This window comes from Arachis ipaensis, chromosome B3 (genome assembly GCF_059453495.1).
Source record: "Arachis ipaensis isolate K30076 ecotype BB chromosome B3, ASM5945349v1, whole genome shotgun sequence".
Lineage (NCBI taxonomy): Eukaryota > Viridiplantae > Streptophyta > Magnoliopsida > Fabales > Fabaceae > Arachis > Arachis ipaensis.
Window position 1 is genome coordinate 59,690,922 of NC_142438.1, and position 16,463 is coordinate 59,707,384.

Here is a 16,463-nt window from a genome sequence, read left to right on the forward strand (position 1 = left end):
TAATTAAATTTGGGATACCAATTTGAGTTGAACTCATTGTGTATCTACATCAGTGTGCAGTTAAATGCCAACTTGGCACTTAACTGTACATCTCAGCGCTATTAAAACGTCTGGTAACTTTTGGACTAATGAAGATTCACAATTTTGAGAATGAAAGACTTATTTGATCATTTTAAAAAATAAAAAACTAATTTAAAACGAGTTAAAAATTTCAAAACCATTTCACACCTTACCTCAAAAAAAATTGGTATGTGTTGTCCCAACTCCGAATGGTCTGTCACTCTAAAGCCATTGGGTCTGCCCCAAATAACCCTAAGTGCAGCCTCCATATTCTCGACAAAGAAGGTGGTGTCAGCCAGGAGGCTTCCAATCAAACTTTGTTCACAATTCTCCACCCCTACCCGCAGATCCTTATAATTAAATGTTACTTCTTCATCCTCGTCAGCCACACGTCTATCCCTCCTCCTTCTTCTACCACTGTCCTAATCTACCATGCAGAGGCCACGTTACTATTGAAAAAAAAAAAAAAAAAAACTCATGTAGATTCCTAGAAGCATTATATGCTTCAAGGGAAATTCTTATTTTTATGTAAAAATTCTATTAGAGTACATTATGAAATTCTCCAGGTAATAATAGTTAATATAATTAGATTTAATTATTCTCTCGATCCTAAAGTTTTATTAAATTTTTAATTAAATTTTTATACTTTTTTTTTTTCAGTTAATTTCTTATACTATATCAGATTTTGTAACTAAGTTTTTACCGTGACAAAAATATTAGAATTAACGAAATACAACAAACAACAACAAAGTCTTGTCCCACTAGGTGGGGTTGGCAACATGAATCAAACGACACCATTGAGATCTATCATGTATCATGTCTGCAGAGAGATTGTTTACATATAGAACTCATTTGACCATCTCATTGATGGTTTTCTTAGGTTTTCCTCTGCCTTTCATCCCTTGTCCATCTTCCATCTCATCCACCTTTCTGATTGGGTGTTCTGTCGATTTTCTTCTCACATGTCCAAACCACTTGAGATGCAATTCTACCATCTTTTTCCACAATGGGTGCTACTCCAACTCTCTCCCTTATATCTTCGTTTCTTATTTTATCCAATCGCATATGATCACTCATCCATCTCAACATCTTCAAAATTAACAGAATATTCTGTTAAATTATACAAAATATTCAGTCAAGTGTTAGGCATATTCATTTTGTCTAATGAAATATTTCGTTAATTTCAACGTTTTTGTCACGATAAGGACTTATTTACAAAATCTGATATGGTATAGGAACTCAATCAAAAAAATATAGGAACCTAATTGAAAATTCAGTAAAACTATAAACACCGGCAGAATGATTAAACCATATAATTAAAAGATAAAAAAACTAAAATAATATAATGTGATGTTTCAATAATAAAGTTAATTTAAATATGTTTTATAAAAAAAAATTGGACACTATCATCTAATCAAATTTGTTGTAAGTCAATTTTTTCACTTACAATTTAAGCAATTGTTTACAAATTTAAATTTGGCCGATTAATAATAATAAACAAAGTATACATTAATTAAAATTTTAATTAATTATATTTTAATTTGTTGTTTTATTTTGGGATTCAACCCTTTAAAATGTAAAAGGAAAAAAGATACATTAAAGAAAAAATTTTAATTATAATTAAAGAGTGTTTTATATTAATTATTGTTTATATAATTAGTATTATATAATAGAATAATATATAAATAATCAATCATGTTATATAGAATTTAAAAAACAGCCACTAAAATTTATATTGAAACATATATTTAAAAATTTGAATGGTTTGTTATAATATATTTAATTATTTTGTTATAAAAAAGTTAATTATTTTAATAATTATTAAATAGATAATTTAGACATAGCTGAAGTAAAATTATTTTAAAGATTGGCAAATTTAGCTACAGCAAAGTATTTTTTTAGTCTAACAAGGAATTACGGTGACTGAAATCCTAAGATAAGATTTATGAAATTCTTAAAAAGAATTTTTATAATAAATTTTTGTACTCCTAGTAATCTTTATTTATCTTTTTTTAATGTCTTTTTTCTTTAACAGAAAAAATTATGTGTTAGCTAATTTGATAACTAGATTTCTATATTATTATATAGTAAGTGTGCACAACAAACTTTCGGTAAAAAATTAAGAGGTATAGTACTAAATTGATCCCTTACGTTTGAGCGTAATCCTGTTTTGGTCTTTAAGATTTAAAGTATCTTATTTAAATTAAAAAAAAATTCATTTAGCTTCAATATAATCCCACTATAAGGTCAAAGTTAAATAATTAACGGAATGTCTTCTATGATAACAATACAAGAACAAAATCGATAATCTAAAAAACAAATACAAGTTCTAGAGGCACAAAATTAATCATGGATGTATCAATATATTTATTTATCATTTTTCTTACAATTTAAATAAAATATTTTTTATAGAATTAAGAAAAATGATAAATAAATGTATTGATACATTCATAATTAATTTTGTGTTTTTGGAACTTGTACTTGTTTTTCAAATTATCGATTTTGTTCTTGTACTTGTGACTGTTACATAATAGCAGCATCATCTTCATTCTTCAACCTTTCGACGGATGATTAGATCCAATTTGTGATCCACCCAATGAAAAACGGGTCAACAGTCATATCTCCTTCATTTGGCCATGATTTTTCATGTTCTTGGTGACTCTGGATTTGTCTCTGAACACTTTACAAAACTCATATACTATTCAAATATATATCGACTAAAAAATTTTTAATTTTTCTAAGCAAGAATAACAAAATACGGGTTCCACCATTGAAGCTTGATGCAAGCTTTCATTGTAATAAAAGTTAAACAAATATTTTAGAATGAAATAATTTCTCCAACAAATTCATTCTACCTACATCCAAATAAACAAAGTCTCTGCTTAAACAAAACAAGGGAAGCAAAAATGCAATCAAACAAAGATGAAGAGTGAGCAACGACATGGGAATCGACGTCCAAATGGGTTAGAGTTGTTATGTTTATTTCTCTTACTAGAATAAAATTTTTCAGTTTTAGAAAATAATTAAAATAACTAAATACATAATTTCACATTAGTTGTTTTTTAATTTAATTTTTAATTTATTGGTTAAAGTATTTTTTACCCTTTACTGTAGGTTGAAAAAGAGAGCATAATTGCTGGTGCACCATAAACTAGCAAGGAGGCATAGTGCCACCAATTTGTGAATGGCACCACAGAATTCATGACAAGTTTTGTTTGAGTTTGTATGGTGACAATTAGAACATTGGTTACACAAGATACATTACAAAGAGTTATAGTAATTGGATTAGCAATACCAGAAAAAAACAAATTATAATCAAATTTACCGATAGATTTTGGTTTGTTTATTAACGAATTTTTGTTTATAGACAAATTGATCAGCGGATTATATCTGTCAGTAAAAGTCTCGTTGAAAATAATTTATTGACAAATTATTTTGTGAGTAATTTACCGTTTTTTTTTTTTTGTTATTGATAAATTTTTCTTTGATTTGTCCAAAGATTTGGCCAAAATCATCCAGATTTTTGACGGATTTTTCTTCAGTAACGAGCGATAAATTTTCCATTAGTAATTATTGTCAAATTTTCTATTGATAATTTGTTCCGAAGAAACGTTGGTATCTATCAGTAAACAACACAAAGTCCATTAGCAAGATACAACAAGATTCTTTTTCCAATCACAAAATAAACATGTTTCATGCTTAAATTAGAATATATTCATAGTATTTCAAAAAAACAAACAAGTTAATCATGTTATCAAACTAAAAGAGAAAAATACTAAAAACTAACAAGTCAATTCAAAATGTAAAAATAAGTATACTGAAAACATATCATTTTCATCATCATCATAGTCCTCATTCGAAGAGGATGAGATAGTAGAATATTATTGGAACTACTTAATGCCGCATTAACCTGAGTTTGTTCTTGAAGTTGCGAAAAGCAGTAGAGGAAAGAGGCTTGCTTGGTGAGGGCATCTGTGACTTGAGAATGTGAGGGAACATGAACCACAAAGAGCTGTTTCTTGTTGACCCTGTCTCGAACAAAATGTTTTATTCGACTATGAAGTACTAGATTAGCTGCTAAGATAACAAACCGAGGTTGTCACGAAAGATAGTTGGTGGAATTGTGGGTGGTAATTTGAGTTCAGTGAGAAAGGTAGTTAACCACACAGTTTCAGCAGCAACATCTGCCAAACATCAAAATTTTGCCTCTGTGGATGATCTAGACACTCTTTTGTTTGCGACTTGACCAAAGGATTGGATTACATCCAAAATATAAGCAGTACCCACTAGTAGATCTCCGACCTTCCAAAATCACTTGTCCAATCTGAATCTGCAAAAGCTAAGATTCAAAAATCAGAACTCTTTGTAAAATGAAGACCATGAGTAATACAGCCTGATAAGTATCTAAGAATACGTTTTAGAGCAAGCCAATGAGATTGAAGAGGATTTTGTAGAAACTGACTAACTCTACTAATTGCATATGCTATCTCTGGATGGGTGAGAACAGCATATTGAAGTCCATCAACCAAGGATCTATAGAAAGGTTGGGTTATCAAAATAATCAGTACCTTGTTAATTTCAAAGTGCTAACCATAGGAGTAGGGACAGGGTTGGAGTTTAACATTCCTGCTCTCTCAAGTAAGTCCCTAACATACTTAGATTGAGTGATGTGAATATCATGATCAGATAAGATATTAAATTCTAAGCCTAAGAAGAAATTAACACTGCCTAGATCTTTTAATGCAAAAAAAAAGACTTTATATCAGCAATGAGAGTGCAGATTGTAGAATCATTATCACATGTAATGAGAATATCATCAACATATGCTAAGATATAGATTGTAGAGTATGAATTAAACCTTATGAATAAAGAGGGATCAGATTTGGTGCTTGAAAAACCAAATTAATGTATGCAAAGTTGAACATAGCTTATTATACCAAGCTCTTGGAGCTTGCTTTAAACCATAGATAGCTTTATTTAGTTTGCATACAAGAGAAGAATCATGAGTAATAAAACTAGATGGTTGATGCATAGAAACAGTTTCATGTAAGTCACCATTTAAAAAAGTATTATTAAAATAAAATTGCCTTAATGGCCAGCCTTTGGATAAAGCAATTGACACAATGGTTCGAATGGTGGCTGGTTTAATCATTGGACTAAAAATTTGTGCATAATCAACACCGTCTTGTTGATGACAACCTTTTGCCACCAATTGAGCTTTATACTTAACAATAGAGTTATCTGGAGCTCTTTTAATGGCAGAAATCCAACAACTGCCAATAACAGTAGCATTGGGAGGAGGATGAACTAATGACCATGTTTTATGTTTCATAAGAGATGCATATTCCTCTTTCATTGCTTGAAGCCAGTGAGGAGAGGTAAGTGCCTATTTAATGTTTCTGGGAGGATTTTGAACAAGATCCAAGTATGAGGAAATGACATTAAAAGCTTTTGGTTTTGAAATTCCAGACTTAAGGCGTGTTATCATAGGATGTATGTTAGATGATGCTGATGTAGAAGTAAGGGGTGGTAAATGAGTTGCAGTCCCAGAAATTGGAATTGTGTCAAATGCAATTTGATGAGATGATGAAAAATTAGTATGATGTGATGAATGATTAATAGTGGAAATAAAGGGTAACGCAGATAAAATATGATTATTGGAAGAATGAGCATGAGCAGAATTAACTGAGTCAGTAGAAGAAATAGGAGTTACCTGAGGAATTTGAGGAATGAAAGATGTACTCACTGATGATGCTGTAGAGCAATTAGTATTTAAAGAAGGAAACATACTAGATTCATCAAAAAGTACATTTCTTGCAATATACACTTTTCCAGTAGCATTTAGGCACTTGAAGCCTTTGGGCTGTGGAGCATAGCCAAGGAAAATACACTTTTCAGATCGAAAATCTAGTTTATTAGAGTTATAAGGTCTAGTATGAGGAAAGCACGCACAACCAAAAGTTCTAGGCATAGTATAATCAGGTTTAACAGTGTTTAGCATTTCAAAAGGTGAGTTCATGTTCAATGTAGGAGTTGGTAATCTATTAATTAAAAATGTGGCAGTGAGGAAGGTATCTTCCCAAAATTGTTTAGGTAAATCAGCAGTAGCAAGTAAAGCAAGGCCAGTTTTAGTTATATGGCGATGTTTTCTTTAAACTACACCCTGCTGTTGGTGTGTATAAGGGCATGAATGCCTGTGACTAATGCTATGGAGATGCAAAAATTCTTTAATAGCAGTAGAAGTAAATTCTTTAGCATTATCTATTTGTATACGCTTGAGTTTACAACCAGTTATAGTTTCCATGAGATTCTTATATTGCATTAAGATTTGCAAGAACTGAGATTTAGAGTAAAGTAAATATAGACAAGTATACCTTGTGTCAGCATCAACTATACTAAGATAATATTTAAATCCTGATCTAGAGGGTCCCAAAATGTCAAGAAAGACTAACTCAAGGGGTGCAGAATATGTAGTAGTAGAATCTGTGAAGGGAAGAGTATGCATTTTGGCAAGACAACAAGATTCACACAATGTCTTTAGAACATTTTTAACTATGGTAACAGACGGGTGGCCTAATCTGAGATGCCACAATCGCAAATTAGCACTTAAAGCAAAAATGAAAGCACTTGGTGTAACATGTGGATTGGAGACAGCAGTTCTCAAAGAATCAAACACATATAAGCCTTGTTTAAGCAAGCCTTGAAGAAGTACCTTTTTGCTGATCGGAGACTTTACAAAACAATGAAAGGGGTGAAACTTAAAAAAGACATTATTATCAATGCAGAATTTAGAAACACTAATAAGGTTCTTAGCAATTGTTGGAACATGCAAAAGATTCTTTAAGGAAAAAGTGTTGTGAGTAATAGGGTCAGATAAGAGAGAGTTACCAGAACTGGAAATTGGAATGCCTGATACATTAGCAACATATAATTGATCAGAATTGGGATAATCGACAGTAGAAATTAAATTGGATGCATCGTGTGTAAGATGATGTGAAGCACCGGAATCAGGGTATCAAGAGGAATCTGAGATGCAAGAAGGTGTAGCAAGGTAGGTTCTTGGTAAGGGTTGGTGTAAAGATGAACGAGGAGGAGGTGGAATAGAACTCTGAATTGATGGGGTAAAAGTATTGCTAGTTGAAGGTGGACCTTGATAATTCTGATCATATAGAAAAAAGCATTGAAGAACTGTGTGTCCCATTCTATGACATAATTGGCATTGTGGTCGAGAGTTTAATTGCCAAGCATTGCGACCACCACGGCCAAACCTTCCACCTCTTCCTCTTCTGCCACCAAACCCACCTCTATTCTGAAAAGATTGCTGCTGAAAAGGGGTTTGAGCATAATTTGCTTGAGTAAAGCCAAGATTTGGATTCTTGTATTATTTGTCTAGCATTTCTTCATGTGAAATTAGAACAGCTTCAACTTCACCAATAGTAGAGATTTCGGGTTTAGCTCTTACAATGGTAATAACAGAAGAAAACTCTTCTAGAAGTCCTTCACATATGGCATCAATGTGATCTTTTGTAGAAATTGTGTGTCCAACGGCGGAAAGAGAATCTACTAATCGCTTGACTTTCTTCAAGTAATCAGTGATTGAAAGATTTCGTTTCTTGACATTCTTCGGCTGGGTCTTGTATTGACGAAGTTGGTTTTGGTGGATGAAACAAAATATTGTTGTAAGCGATCCCAAATCTGATAAGCGTACAAACAATGTACCATTTTGCTCTTAAAATCAGCATCCATTAAGCAAAGTAACCAGGTGCACAAGTTGTAGTCTTGAAGGGTCCATTCTTCATACTGGGCTGAAGTTTTTCCAGCCGCTTTATCAGCATCATTAGCAAATTCTGGAGGAGCCTTCTCAAGAAGATGTTGCTGCAGATTCTGGCTGTGGATTGTAGACAAAAGCTAATTGTTGCCAAGTGAAAAAGTTGTCTTCATTGAGTTTGTCTGGAATCGGATAGAGTAGTGATTTTTGGATTTGATTGGAAGCAATGAGGGCCATGAGTTAGAAAAGAAAAAGAAAGGCTCTGGATACCATGTGAGAATTAGGCAGAGAATCAAAAGGGTCTCAATAATGGTTTGTTAGTGAGTTATATATACAACACAGCCCTAAACTACACAATCAAGAGTGATTCAAAAATTGGTAAATTAGGTTATAAGTTATAACAGAAGAAACCAATTCTGTTTTAGCCGTACTAGTACTACTACTGTCTACACCTCATAATAGCTAGCATAAATCTCATTTCATTCCTTTTGTTTCAGCTTTGTCTTGGCCTTTTCATCCATACGTTCATTTGTCTGCTGAATAACACACTGATTAGTGAATTTACCAAAACTATAATCCATAGCATAATTAGTCAATTAGTGAATTTTACGAGCTTTCTAATTAATTCATAGCATTTCCTGGTGATTAGTGAATTTACTAAAACTATAATCCATTGGTTGAATTGTGCAAAATATTTAGTTATCAAATAGAAAGACAAGGTTATTGACAAGTGATCAACATACTCAACAGCCAAATGAATATACCTGCATTCTACATGTCCTGGTACACAATATGATGTATTTATCAAACAAAAGAACAAATAAATGGAGATCTTCATCTCTTCTACAAATAGAAATAGGTTATAATAATAATATTTATTTATTTTAAAAAGCTATTAGTCTATTAGATGTTTATGTCAGATCGTTTTCATCAAGTGGTGCTTCTTCCCCTTCAGCAGTTCTGCCCTTTAGTGCGCTCACATCGCCTGTTGGGAGTTTCCTTGCAAGCTTAATGATCTGCAGAATATACCATGTCAATAAGAAGTAACAGCATAAGTGAAAACTCTATGCTGTGTAGTATTTAATAAGGTTGATAATCAATGTTCAGCCATAATAGGCAAGCAATTGAAGACTATTGTCAGGACATGAGAAAAACAACTGCACAAGGCATGGGGCTTCCTTAGCCTGCGTTTGTTTACAAATCCAGAACACTGAGACATAGACACAAATACACATTGTATTTGGCAAATAAGACATGAACAGAGACATTATATCCGGAGACACTGAATTAGTATATTGTGTCAGGAAGGACACAAATACAGAGACACTGAACGGAGATGCAACTTATTTTTTTTCTTTTTTATTGTCACTATCAATTTTTTATAATTATATTTTTTATCATTCTATTTTTCTTTCTAAATTTTATGTGAAGAAAAAATTAAAGGTAAATTGAACTTTTATTATTTGTTCTATTTTATATTCAGTTTATTACCAAACAAAATATAAAAACACTAATTTTTGTGTCTCTGTCTTTTGTGTCTTATTCTCAGTGTTCTGTCTTATTCTATTCTCAAAACCAAATACAGCTTTACTGCACAAGGATCATAAGGTTTGTGGAATACTGAAATTTAATTCTCATGACAGGTCATTGCCAAAAATCATAGTTTAGTTGACTAAGCTTTTAGGCAAGCTGAAGCACATTAACTGAATATGTTCAAAGCATCTAAGATGAGATTCTACCAGATTGATTCTACATGATTGATGCTACCCCAACTATCCCTAATGTCTTCATTCTTAATTCTATTTAATCTAATGTGTTCACTAATCCATCGAAGCATTATCATATCCACCCTATTTAATCTCATAAAACATTGCTGGTCTAATAACTGTTCAATAAAATTTACTCATTTATGGTACTTTTATATCGTAGATAAAGATTCAGACACCTCCATTTTGACCACAATTCAATCCCATAATTCACATATCCATATATCTCCCTATCAATTTGGATAATGGAATCACGGCACTTAAATAACTTAACTTGTTGTAACCTCACATTATAAAAACATATCTTAGATACGAAAATGCAAAATGAACATCTACAGCACCCAAATAAGGGAGTTCCATGTCCTCAAGAGATCAGGAATGTTTTATGATTTGTTTTAAATATGAAAACCATATGTACCAACTTCAAACAATTTAAAAAGTTGGAAAAGTTGGCTCATGACAACTAAATCACCTACCACATGGTCAAGATGTGAAATAGTGCTCGACTGAGCAACACGTTTGATTTCTTCAACATCTCCATCTGTGTAAGCAGCAAGAAGCTTGCTAGCACAACGGTTCTGGTCGCTGCTGAGGAAAGCATCAACCCTAGAGATGCCAAAAGCATTTATACCAGAAATTCATCAATTGAAATAATTAACTCAAATGAAGCACAAGATAAATTACCGAGAAGAGTCAATCCTAAAAACAACAAAAAGTTATGCACACACGCTAAGATGGTATGGAGCAAGAAGAAAATAATGGGAAATATATGAGCAAAGCTAATGACAACACCACTACCATCAATGACAATATCATTTTCATTTTGCTATAATGATCCTATCATCCATATATAATGTTGATTTTCGCAGGCAAATCTCAGAATAAGGAGGAGGAGGCTGAAACTCACTGGGAACAGTCATTGTAGCACTTCTCTGCTTGCTTAAAGTCATGAGCATAAAGGTAGATAATAACCGCACTAAGATATGCCTGCATTTATGAGAAGGTATGTAAGAGAGAGCATTTCTCATATGAACATGAAATATACGAAAAGCTTTCCTCCACTTGCAATATGAAGAAACCAATTATGCAGCAACTATGCACCAATAGTGGAAATGTGAAGTTGTCAACAGTTTGGGAACTTGGATAAAAATAATTCTCAGTCAAGAACATTCAAATATGACTGGTTCACTATTTACAGCCTGCAACCTTCTTGAAAGCTCTTAGGTGCTTAACCCTGCTACTAAAAAAATTTCATTGGCTTCAATATACATAATAAGGATGAAGAACACTGCTGGCTAATCGAAAATCAGGTACACGAGAAATTCAACACGGAATGTTGTTCAGGAGGGCATAGAAAATAGGCATAACATCACAAATTCTGTGATAGTGTGCAATTGTGTCAGGAATAGGAAGCACACGTTTAGCCTTGGATTATATTTGTAGTAGAATGTATTTGGAAAACACAACCTTAAGATAATGCCGAACTAGGAAGAAGATAAAGCAAAAATCACAGAGGAGAGAAGAGATGGAAAACACACAAAATATCGATAATTAATATACAAAATTTCAGTGCGCTAACATTCCAAACACCAACTTGCTAATAGAATTTAAAATGTAACCTGACTTGAGCTCAGTAAATATTTCGTGAAGATTATAAGTTAATTACCAAATGTACTCTAAGAAGTAAGCCACAGGCAAAGCTGAATCCAGTTTTCCAAACAGGTAAATCCGCTAAATGCACAAGGCCAATACTCTTAACAAACCAAATATATAGCTCTCACAGTCTTTAAAATTTATCACATATTTACAAACTACCACCATATTCCCAGAAGGGAGATCAAGAAAACAATCCCCTTTTCAAACACCTAGTCACTGGAGTTTATTTTAAATACAGAATCCAAAACTAAAATACTTCAAACCTTGCATTGGCTATTGATAGCATTAGACTTCTCAGCTGCCAAGCCCAATTTCAACATGAGAGATGCGGCGTCTGTATATCTGTTTATCATAAATGGTACCCAACATACACATGTTAAGATGCAAAGAATGAAAATGTTTTTAACATTCTAGAAACAAAATCAAGGATCCAGTAGCAGCAGTTCTTGCCAAACAAGTTGGCACAGATGTAATAGGACCAAGAATTCATAAACTTAGGAGAGAAACCGACAGAGAACAAATTAAGAATTGTTGTGTCTGGTTTCTATGCCAGATCACTGTCCCACTATTGGATAAAAAAATGCTAGGTCCCTTCATATGTTTCCAGAGGCAGATGTGTCTGATGTAGCAAAATAAATTGTGGGTTTTTCTTTCTCTTTCTTTTCCCTTTTGTTTTTCCGGGGTGGAGGGACCTTAATACTTTCTTTCAACACATTTATGTGAATAATGGAATATATGTGAAGTCATAAGTGTCATTTTACTTGCACCATCCCATGCAATTTCTAAGGTGCAGACGCAAGCAACTTCGCGTAACCTGTCATCTTTTTCAAACCATGTAGTTTAAATTTATCACGAATACTTGCTTACTTGCCTATACATTGCTCAGATTATTTTATTTAATACCTATATTTCTCTTTCCTGAATCTACGATAAATCCCTTCAAGCCTCCAATTCTAAATTTTGCAGTGTTGGACACAACACCAAAACAATTACCAAGATGGTTCTTAATCATCATCTCATTCGCAGGAAATCACATGAACCTCCAATTCATCTGACTTCTAATCCCTAAGTTTCAAGGATTAAATTACATACTTTGTTCTCTGCCCTATTCATTTTGGCTATCACGACTCATCCTCGTCTATGCTACATGACACTCAACAAGCTGAACATACAGTAGGAACAGGCACAAAATTATAAAGAATGATAAAAAAAATCTGCAAAAAAGAATGCTGCAAACTCAATTGTCATATTTGCCTCATGCTATGTCAAATTTGTAAATGTAAATGAATTAGATATTATCTACTCACTTCTCTGTTGTACACTCAGTCAAAATTCGCCTCTCCATCATTGAATGAGATGTTTGATCAAAACATTTAATGGGTCCAATGCCTCATCCAGTGGTGAAAAAGTGTGTCTACTTAGTGTATGAGGCAGAATGAGTACAAAAAATATTTCTCTAAATAAAACCTACGGAAAACCATGAATAGACATCCAACTGAATGCACAAACAAAATAAGTACAGAAAATATTTCTCCAAATAAATAAATAAAACCAATGGAACAACATGAATAGACATCTAAATGGATGCACAGACAAAATATAACACCACTAAAACCTTCACCTAAGTTGAAAATACTAAAGAAAAAAGAGTGGAGAAGATAGGACATAATCTTTATTTTCTAACAGTTTTACAGAACTTACTTCTCAAGTTTTATATAAACATTGGCTGCAGCACGATACAAATCAAATGCCATTTGTTCTCTTTCATCCTCTTCAAGAACTGTACAAGCATCTGTATATAGCTGAATGGCTTCTTCAGGCATGGTATCTTCCAATGCACTACACAAAGGAAGTTATCATAATAAATTTGGGATAATAATAGAGAGCTACACTACTATATTCCTAATAAATTGTATCAGCTATGTAGATGCAATTAAATAAACTGATTAGTGTTTGTTTCATATAGCATCTATGGTACTACACCTTGACCAATTGAAGTAAAAAGGATGAGCCATCATGATGTAATCAATTGTCATTCTATGCAGATAACTTCTAATTATTCTCGAGTAAAATTCTTATTCCATTGGCAGTGATTATTAAATGAACTGAATACTAGATGCAAACACTTTTTTTATGGAAAGAAACTTTATTAGAGAGGGGGGAAAAAAAGGAAAAACAAAAAATGGTGAGCAGAGACAGCTAAAGTGGGGATAGGATTTCCTTTGTCAGATGAAGGAACAATATAATTCATAAGAGAAGAATGATACAAGAACTCCTCCTTATAAGAACAACAAAACAAACATGTATCAATGAAGAGTAGCTTTCCATATTCCAATATCTCAACATTTCTAAGAGAGAAATGCCTCTAAAAGATCATGAGTTTTCCAACAAATAAAGGCCAAATGCCTAAGCTATCTTTGCTTGTCTAAGTAAGTGCAACAGATATTCTCCAACCATATACTCCCGGGCATATATAGCACAGTGCAACAAGGCTTAGGCCAACTTCCATCTCCCAGAATCATCCAAACTAGTGAATAAGATAAGAGATCTTTTGAAACAGAAAAGGAATATTTATCATAGAATTTTTAAGTGATCAAGATTGCAACAATGTGTCCAAATCACTATCCATTTGAAAACCATCCTTAACCAGCACATCGAACAGTGGATATAAACACAATAGACAATACTGTCCCAAAGCATGCCAGGTCCAAAGAAACCTCTATAAAAGCAAGCATTGAGCTGCAAAGTCCAAATCAAAGCACCAAATATCTCCATAGAAACAACTAACTACAACAAGATTGTCGTCCTTGATTTTACTTGATAAACAAAGACAGAAGCAACTCGATCATAGTGGGTTACCATATACTAGCTTATTGCCAATATTAAACACAGAATGTATTTGGAAATCAAGAGAGAAGAAAAGAAAATCAGTTTACCGGGCTCCCTTGGCAAGGGCGTCGGATGCAGGCTGTGGTCTCCCACACTCAATGTACAATTCAGATGCCCTACGATAGAAATCGGCAACTTCTCTCCAGTTGCTTAGTTCCTTTGCTAACGCAGCAGCAGACTCCATGTGCTTAGCGGCATCCCATGGTCTAGTTCACTTGTCAAGGATAGATATAGAGCGCAACAGTCCAAAACAACAAATCTAACAGAATTTAGAAGAGCAGAGAATTATACCTAGATGAAGAAAATCATAAGCAATAACCAAAAAAAATAGGGATACGAAGAAAGCATCTCTTGTCCTTTTGAAGCTTTCTCATATGCTGTTTTGGCTTTCTCGTAGTCCTTGGCAAGTCTAAATGCATTAGCTACAGCAAAATCGGATATTAGGTTAGTTATGTGTGCTTTCTTTTTTTTTTTTTCTCTCGTAAAATTTGTTTGCACAAACAATCAAATGCTTAGAACACTGTTGAACATTTTACCAGCCTGCTCATAAAGAACTGTAGCACTTCTCCAATCCGCAGTCCACCTTGTGAAACCGAGTTTTGTTCTGAGTCAAAAGAGAAACCGAAGGAAAATTCAAATCTATAATTCATGTAAGGTAAAAGAACCTACCATGTCCTTGTATCTATCTATTGGGAATTAAAAATAACCCATTTTACTTTCAAGTTAAGACCTAATTTTGGAAATTGATTATATCCAACATCACAAGTGAAGATAAACACAACCCCAATGCTAAATTACGATACGAACATTTGTTCAATCCCATCATGAGGAAAATCCAACCAAATTACCAAAGTAACAAAATCAGAATTTGCATCAAAATCTTGATCGTTGTTACGAAGGAACGACTACTTGAATAGTGAGATCGAGTAACAAAGCGAGGAACGATGCAGCTTTATGCGGCTATGTTTATTATTATGAATGAGAGAATAAGTGAGAGAGTAAAATGAGAAGGGAAAGCAGAACGCACAGCTTATCAGCTTTGGTTATCAACTTGTTGGGATCAGAGGTGGACATGGTTTGGTTTGATTGAAGTACTTAGATTGGATGATCGAGTTGTGTCTTCTTTGAGTCTTTTCTCCTCCGATTCAAGTGCTGCGTTCAGCTTCCCAACCATCAAACGACACTCTACTCGTCTTGCTGACCAGTGACCACCGACCGTTCTTGCTGCTGCTTTTCCAACTCCCTAAGTCTCGTTAACAGATTTTGTATTCAACAAATTGGTCTCTTAAGAGTTAAGAAATGAAATTTAAAAATTATTCATGGGCTAAACCACAAAAAAATGCATCCGAAATATTTTTTCGCTGCCAAAACTGTTCCTGAATTTTGTTATTGAAAAAAATATTATGAAATTGTTTAAATATACAATAAAAATATCTAACATTAAATATATATCATCAAAAAAATTTTAAAAATTAAATTTTGATATGATTTTTTATAAACATAATTAAAAAAATAAAATATTTATATTTTTAAAATTTGGTGATTTTTCATCAAGTATATATTTTTTTTATAATTTTTTATCAACAATTAATAATACTTTAAAAAACTAAAAAAAATCTAAAGATTAAATTTTTATTTGATTTTTTTTGTATTTTCTAAATAGTTATCTAAATATTCTTATAAAATTTTGGATCAAATATATAAGCAGTTTGTCTAATATAAAAGTCATTTATCACTTATAAAAAAGAATTATTTTTTGACCTTTTTTTCGCATTTTTAAATATTTAAGAATATTTTTATTGATAACAAAATTTGGGAACTATTTTTTCAATGTCAAAATAATCCGAATTTATTTTTTGTAGTTTACCCTTAATATTTTAATTAAAAAAATACAATCATATTAGGTATACTCTAAAATCAGCCACCACCAGAATAGAATATTATATATAATATATATTAAAAATAAATTTAATTATACATGTCACAAATATATAATAACTTATTTTAGTAGCTAATTTTAGCATGTAAATAGTATTTTTGAAAGAAAAATTATTCTAAAAGAAGGTAAGGGAAAAAAATTAATATCGGTTTAGAAGTTGATATTTTTAAATATATTGTACTTTTTTAATTTTTTAAAATTTGAAAATTATTTGTAAAAAAGAAAGTCGAAGGATCTGATTTGGATATTATAAATTTTTTAATTTGTTATTTGCAAATAGTAAAATTAGAGGATCTAATTTTAATTTAAAAAATATTTTAATATTTTCAATTTTTAAAAACTAAAATCATCGCATCCAATTTTAATTATAATATTTTTTTATTTT

The 16,463-nt window shown here is 32.3% G+C and overlaps 2 protein-coding genes across 2 annotated transcripts; both read right to left on the reverse strand.

The window, feature by feature from the left end:
* Nucleotides 1–3,723: 3,723 nt before the first annotated feature.
* On the reverse strand, nucleotides 3,724–8,415 carry LOC110270204 (uncharacterized). Its single transcript, XM_021118998.2, has 4 exons — nucleotides 7,063–8,415; nucleotides 6,949–6,969; nucleotides 5,774–5,923; nucleotides 3,724–4,390 (listed from the first exon to the last, which is right to left on the reverse strand). The coding sequence occupies exons 1-4, from the start codon at nucleotides 7,225–7,227 to the stop codon at nucleotides 4,280–4,282; spliced, it is 447 nt and encodes a 148-aa protein (XP_020974657.1). The 5' UTR covers nucleotides 7,228–8,415; the 3' UTR covers nucleotides 3,724–4,279.
* A 136-nt stretch (nucleotides 8,416–8,551) lies between these two features.
* LOC107630561 (gamma-soluble NSF attachment protein) lies at nucleotides 8,552–15,426 on the reverse strand. Its single transcript, XM_016333743.3, has 9 exons — nucleotides 15,167–15,426; nucleotides 14,676–14,743; nucleotides 14,477–14,561; nucleotides 14,187–14,345; nucleotides 12,952–13,089; nucleotides 11,514–11,592; nucleotides 10,502–10,581; nucleotides 10,071–10,200; nucleotides 8,552–8,844 (listed from the first exon to the last, which is right to left on the reverse strand). The coding sequence occupies exons 1-9, from the start codon at nucleotides 15,211–15,213 to the stop codon at nucleotides 8,740–8,742; spliced, it is 891 nt and encodes a 296-aa protein (XP_016189229.1). The 5' UTR covers nucleotides 15,214–15,426; the 3' UTR covers nucleotides 8,552–8,739.
* Between the last annotated feature and the right edge of the window lie 1,037 nt (nucleotides 15,427–16,463).

Bases quoted from the DNA above. Each gene is read 5' to 3' on its own strand.
- LOC110270204 (XM_021118998.2), bottom strand. From the start codon at position 7,227: ATGATCAGAATTATCAAGGTCCACCTTCAACTAGCAATACTTTTACCC. The intron at 6,970-7,062 runs GTGCTTCACATC...CTAATGTATCAG, and splicing joins CTCTTGATACCCTGATTCCG to GCATTCCAATTTCCAGTTCT. The intron at 5,924-6,948 runs GTAACTCTCTCT...TATGCTCCACAG, and splicing joins CATTCCAATTTCCAGTTCTG to CCCAAAGGCTTCAAGTGCCT.
- LOC107630561 (XM_016333743.3), bottom strand. From the start codon at position 15,213: ATGTCCACCTCTGATCCCAACAAGTTGATAACCAAAGCTGATAAGCT. The intron at 14,744-15,166 runs GTGCGTTCTGCT...CTTTTGACTCAG, and splicing joins ATAACCAAAGCTGATAAGCT to AACAAAACTCGGTTTCACAA. The intron at 10,201-10,501 runs GTGAGTTTCAGC...TGGCATCTCTAG, and splicing joins TGCTACAATGACTGTTCCCA to GGTTGATGCTTTCCTCAGCA.